Source organism: Equus caballus, chromosome 4 (assembly GCF_041296265.1).
Source record: "Equus caballus isolate H_3958 breed thoroughbred chromosome 4, TB-T2T, whole genome shotgun sequence".
NCBI classification, from domain to species: Eukaryota; Metazoa; Chordata; class Mammalia; order Perissodactyla; family Equidae; genus Equus; species Equus caballus.
In genome coordinates this window covers 70,372,374-70,378,784 of record NC_091687.1, presented here as the reverse complement: position 1 = coordinate 70,378,784, position 6,411 = coordinate 70,372,374, and the positions used below count along the sequence as shown (strand labels likewise).

Sequence of the window (6,411 nt, the reverse complement as noted above, 5' to 3'; positions counted from 1 at the left end):
ATATAAATGAGGAAACCGAAGTGCAGGTAGGTTACATCACTGGCCTAATACATTACTCAGAAGTAAACAACAGCTGTGATATTTGAACACAGTCTTTTTGTCTTTGCAGTCTGTGCTCTTAATCATTCAATTATCCTGTGTCCCTAGGAAGACTCTGGAACTTCCCTAGCCCGGACCCCTGTGCTGGTCCTGGTGACCTCCAGAGCTTCCCTTGGTCACAGGGTCGGGGACCTTGAGAGGCAGGAGCTCAGCCTCAAAGGAGGCCACAGGCCCATAGTGACCAAGGACATCCATGGGGGTCCATCCATAGAGGTCCAGGGAGGTTGGCTAGCCCAACCTGTGCTGGGGCATAAAGAAGGAAACGCTCTGCAGGGTGATATCTCTGGTGCAGATTCAGAAATTTGACAAGTTGGCATTCGTTAAACTAATGCTTACACGAGAAATCTTCAAACCATAAAAATTGGTATTTTCTACATCCTGGAAAGAGTAGAACTCTAAAATTCTGCCTACTACTTAAAATGCTATTCCCTAAATAAAAGTATGTGGAGGAGGAGGAGAAATCTCTAGCAAGTTTGATCGCTTTCATATTTCATAAAGTTTATAATAAACTTTCTTAATAAACTAGACTGAGAGAATAAAAACCGCACGATCTCCTTTGCTTGTCTAGACGGGCGCTTTGGCCCAGTCCCCTTATCTCGTCTGACAACAGCAGCTGACTCTGCCATATCCTGTTTTAGAACAAAGCGTTTACGTTACGTGTCTTTTCTTTATCTACGATCTAGTTCAGGTTTTTTTCCCCCCAGAAAAACAGCATTCAGATTCATCTTCAAAACAGAAAATCAGTCTCTTAAAAATGAACAAATTATCCACAGGTGGGAAATATAAACACACTTTGAAAATCTAGAGAAGAGATACATCATGCACAGCCAAGTAAATATGAACTGGTTAATTCTAGCACATCTTTTTTTCTTATTAGATTTAAAATCCAGCCATGCCGACTGCCCATTATTGTCTTCCTTGCTCATTTTCTGCACACCAAATGAAAAGCCTTGAGAAAACTTGACCCTCCAGGAGTAATCCAGCTGCTCCAGAGGAGAATAACGACTTGATCAGAATATTCTTTAGCAACAAAATGAGAAGCCCAACCTCACCATAGAAAGCTGTTTAGAGCAAAACTAAATAACTTCTGAATAAAATGAGTCATACTTCCTATAACACGTGGACCCTGCTGATCAAATTGCTAAGGGTTGTGTCTTTGTGGGTTGTTTTTTTTCCTTCAGTTTTAGTTGTAGCTTAGTTTTGTTTTGCAAGAACGAAAGGGGAAGGGCCTCCCAACCACCCTGCAGCACGATTCCGGAAAACCTCGAGGTTCCTCAGGTTCACAACCTCTGACTTCAGCTGGTGAGCACAGAAGTGCACGTTGCTGCCACTACTGCTACTTGTCTTTCTCCTTTTCCTGCAGTTTTTTGCTCAGAACTGCACACCTAGGACTCGCTTCGGCTCTCCCCAAACCCAGGCCTGTGTGGCTCTCATTCAGGGTTCTGCAGTAGTGAGAAGCAGGTCTCTGAGCATTTGTGAGTCTTTATTCCCTTCACACTTAGTGAAAAGTGTGTATGTGAGAGTGTGCTGAGTGTACGTGTCAGAGGACAGAACAGAAAGGGAGAGAGGCTGATCGACTCTGCGGCCTCAACTTCAGCTTCGCTTAGCCGGCAGCTTCTGTAGCCAGGCTGGTCTCTCCTGGACGACAGCTCAGAGATGAAGTCCCCCCGCAAACTCCTTATGGCGGCTCCTCTGTTGTTTCTCCTGCCCCTTCACGCCTTGGCCTCTCCAGCGTATGATGACCAGCCTGCACGACACTCCAATGGCCACTCCTGTGTAGGTAGGTAAATGTTTTGTGTATTTTTTCTGTGGGCATAACAGTAGGATCAAATACTTTGCTTGAGTAGTAAATCATCTACTTAATGACATCCATACTTACTAGATTCTAAGTAAGGCACCAATAACCTCACCAAACATCGAAAAGTTTTGAGTCTTAGAACGAGCATTCACACTATATGCACATACATGTGCATAGCAGTGCGCTATACAGTTGTTGGTTTGAATTAGTCATAAAAGCCTTCCACCTCATTGGTGATTGGAATTTGTTTCCCGTGGATAGGCAACTATAAGAGCCCAAAATTCTCAGCCCCTTTCAGGAGATTAGGCAGCATCACACCGGATAAAGAACATGGAATTTGACCTCAGACGGACATATCTGAGTTTGGGTTGCTGCCACCCTCTCCCCTTCTGCTCCTTCGCTTACTGTCTGTGAAACCCTGAGCAAGTTACTTAACCCTTCCATGCCTGGATGAAATGGGGCTAACAATACCCACCTCACAGGAATGCTGTAAGAATTGAGATCATGCATATAAATTTACGGTATTTGCACACAGTAAGGATTCAACAGTCTTAGTTTCTTTCTTTCTCTTAGGGAGTCCAGAGTTGACAATAATAGGACTGTCAGCTGCAAACATTGAACATTTACCGAGATGTGGCTCCTTCACTTATCGTTTAGTGAAAAATTTTACTTCAAAGTTGTTGTGTTTTGTTTGTGGGGTTTTTTTGGAGGAGAGTAAAAGTGAGGTAAGACTTTTGTTATCCATATTGTACCTGGAGCTCCCAGAACGGTGGCAGGCATTTTATTGAGTCAGTCCGTGGAGCCAAGGAGACTCAGAGCTCTGAGTAACAATTATTAAATGAATAGATCTTGAAATAGAATCCTGGCATAAGAAGCTAGAAATAGAACCCAAGGGGTAAGTCTAGTGGCCATGTCTTACAAACGGAAAATCCGGACACAGATTCTGACACGTATCAATTATTTCTGAAGATAGTACAGAAAAATATCTCAATTATTCCTAGTTCCTGACAAACCATGACTTGAGTCATCATGCATGTTAAGGAACACTTCTCTAGTCTCAAAGTTTACCTTTCAGTTAAAACCTTAAGAACCAGATTCTCTGCAAATCTGTTCTCTATAGATCTGGAAGCAGAGGTCTGGTGTCCCCTTGGAACCATGCCTGGGAGGTCATCCTCACCCACCATTCGGTTCCCTCAAATAATTATTTACTATCATTTCATTTTTTCAAAGCAAAACTATAAATCCTGTCAAACGGAAATACACTTGAGAAAGGTTGAAGTGAAATCAGTTCTACTTCTAGGATGGTTGCAAATTAAACATTTAGATTTAGGCAAGTCATCTGAGATAGTGGGCCTCCACCTCTATAAAGTATTTATGAGATATTCTCTTCCTCGCTCCGTTCCCAATGAGGGATAGAGAGTTAGAAGGAGGTGTTGAGAGGATTCCAGGATGAGGTCGTTCCAGTTATCTATTACTACATAACAAATTTAAAAATAACTCTTTTGTTATATCATGATTTTGTGGGTGAAGAATTTTTCAGGGGCCGGCCCCGTGGCCAAATGGTTAAGTTCACATGCTCCGCTTTTGCAGCCCAGGGTTTCCCAGGTTCAGACCCTGGGCAAAGACCTGGCGCCGCTCATTAGGCCATGCTGAGGTGGCATCCCACATAGCACAACCAGAGACACTCACAACTAGAATATACAGCTACGTACTGGGAGGGCTTTGGGGAGAAGAAGAAGAAAAAAACAGAAAAAAAAGAAGATTGGCAATAGATGTTAGCTCGGGTGCCAATCTTTAAAAAAAAAAAAAAAAGAATTTTTCAGAGCCTGACTTGTTATTCTTCTGCTCCATGTAGGGTTCACTGAGGTCACTAGGTGGTATTCAGATGGTAGATTGATGGATCCACAATGATCCAAGACAGCTTCACTCACACGTTTGGCACATTGCGAGTGGGAGATGGCTAGAAGGTTGGCTCAGCTGGGGAATGTCTAGCAGAGCTTTTACAGTTGGCCTCTCCAGCAGGGCAGTCTTAGCATAGTAGGCCTTCTTACATGGCAGCTCAGGGATCCCAGAGAGAGAGTTCTGAAAGACAGGAACTAGAAGGTACCAATCTCTCAAGGCTTGGGTCTGAAAACAGGCACAGCATTGCTTCAGCCATTTTGTATTGGTCAAAGCAGTCACAGGTCCCTCCACTCAGACTCAGGGGAGGGGACACCCACCACTCCTTTTGTTGGAGAGTGTCAAGGAATTTGTGGTCATCTCTATTAGGCACACGGGCTCACTTTGGTTGCCCATACAAACACCCCATGGAACCCAAGAACTTGGAAAGTCTGTTGCTGATCAGGTTAGATGTTGGTTTAGCACCCATTTTCCCACCAACTCACAACTTCTGGCAAACTCTGCTTGGATGACTTATTTCCCTGTTGTCATCATAACAAGAAAGGTGGATGCAACAGGAGTCAACATTTACTGGGCACTGACTATGTGCTAAGCCAGGTACTACACATAGTCCAAACTAGTGTCTTACCGTTCAAAGGTGGTTCCTTGGGGAAACAGACTCAGAAATGTGTGTGCAGGGAATATTATTATTATTATTATATATTATATATTTACATATTTTATATATATTTATTATATATAATATTATATATATATTAGCATTATTGAGAAGTGCTCTTGGGAAAAACGCCTGTGAGGGAGCGAAGGCAGCAGGAGTGGGCAGAAGGTGAAGAAGGGCTGTGCTGCAGCCACAAAAAAAGGGTTTGGCCCTGTGGCTGACTGGTTAAATTTGCATGCTCCGCTTCCCAGCCCAGGGTTTCACTGGTTCAGATGCTGGACATGGACATGGCACCACTCATCAGGCCATGCTGAGGCGGCGTCCCACATAGCAGAACTGGGGGCGCTCACAACTAGAATATACAACTAGGTACTGGGGGGCTTTGGGGAAAAGAAGATTAGCAAGAGTTGTTATCTCAGGTGCCAATCTTTAAAAAACAGAAAGCCTCAGCCAATCCCACAGAGAGCTCTGGAGCTAAAATGGCTCTTCAGAGTCGTCCTGAAGTGGGTCCAGGCCTTGGAATCCTCACGCTGGATGGTCATTAAATGTGAAATGACTCCAGGGGAAGAGCTCCCTTTGGTGGAGACAGTGCCTGGAGAGGGACTCCAGTGTGAGCCCTCAGCACCAACACTCCCAGCAGCTGGGGGAGTGAGTGTCTCCTGAAAGGAAATCTGGTAATGTCCTTACTTACAGCACCCAATACGGGAAGTGTCCTAGGAAGTGGTGAGGTAAGCCTAGTCACAGCTGGTGGTAAGAGGAAGAGCCTTGTGGACGGGGCAGGAGGAGAGGAGGAAGTGCTGTTGGGCTTCCACTAACTACTTTCTGATGAAAAGTAGGACTATATGACTTCAAACTCATCCCAGACGTTCCCACATGTCCACTCCCCACATGTTCACTGAATGGCCGCCATATGCCAGGCCCTGTGCTCTGAGCCAGAGATATAAAGATGAATAATAACAATAATTTTTAAAATCCCTCTGTCCAGTTTAGAGAAAAATGAGAATCTCGAGTCTTGTAAAGATCACAATCCTTTAAAATGAATGAGTAATTGAACACTTAGTGCACTGGATAATACCCCACTGCTCAGCAACCCTGTAAACTCAGTGTCAGTAGTAGCGCTGGCAGAAAGCCATGATCACGGGGCAAAGGCAGACAGCTCTGAAGCAGACAACTGCTGACTGCGAGAACCTCACCGTATTCACAGTCACCCGAGGAAGGTGAAATTAAAACTTGGGTGAAATGGGAGAGGAATGTGGTAATGTTTTAAAGTTTTAGAAATGTTTCTACCCAAATATTGCCAGTCAAAGAAGGAAGCTTCAAGGATCTCAAAGATTCATTGCAGTTACCTCCTTCTTGAAAGATCCTGGGCAACAAAGACCTCATTGAGAAAAGTTGATCAGGCAGTCAGATTTCTGATCATCCAATTGACCAACAAGGAATCACCCTCATTAGTTGTCAGCTGTCTTTTAATCACTTTTCCAATATAAAGTTTTACCTTGATCATAAAAGTATGCCCTTGCCTTGGTTTATAAGATCATAATAAAATGAAATATCTATATTTATCTTCTCAACACTTAGAAGTAGTTCTGCTTTCCTACTTTTCTTGGAGTTCAGTTGACTTAATTGGGTTTTTATGAAGATGAGCATTTAGTAATCATATTTGTTTCTTGTTCATAGTTTGTTTTTGCTGCTGGTCTGCAGCCGTTCTTGCAGCTCCCTGACACTTCCCCATGGGGCAGCTGCCCTCCACCTTTTCTCTGAGTTGAGTCTGAAGTAATTGGAGTGATGCCAGGGACAGTAATTATATCCAAGGGGTCTTCAGCCATAAGAATTACGTTTGTGAGTTAATAATTATAAGATTGCTAGCATTTATTGAACACGTCCTCTGTAATTAACAGTCTTCCAAAAGGTTTATATGTACTAACTCATTTGATCATCGCAATGATTTTATGGGGTA

General features: G+C 43.5%; 1 protein-coding gene across 1 annotated transcript in view; it reads left to right on the top strand.

Moving 5' to 3' along the window:
* The first annotated feature begins 1,218 nt into the window (after positions 1-1,218).
* AOAH (acyloxyacyl hydrolase) overlaps positions 1,219-6,411 on the top strand; it is a 180,808-nt gene continuing 175,615 nt past the window's right edge. The window contains exon 1 of the mRNA XM_001501241.5: positions 1,219-1,879. Within this exon, the coding sequence (XP_001501291.1) occupies positions 1,756-1,879 (124 nt within the window). The 5' untranslated portion in view covers positions 1,219-1,755. The remainder of the gene's footprint in view (positions 1,880-6,411) is intronic.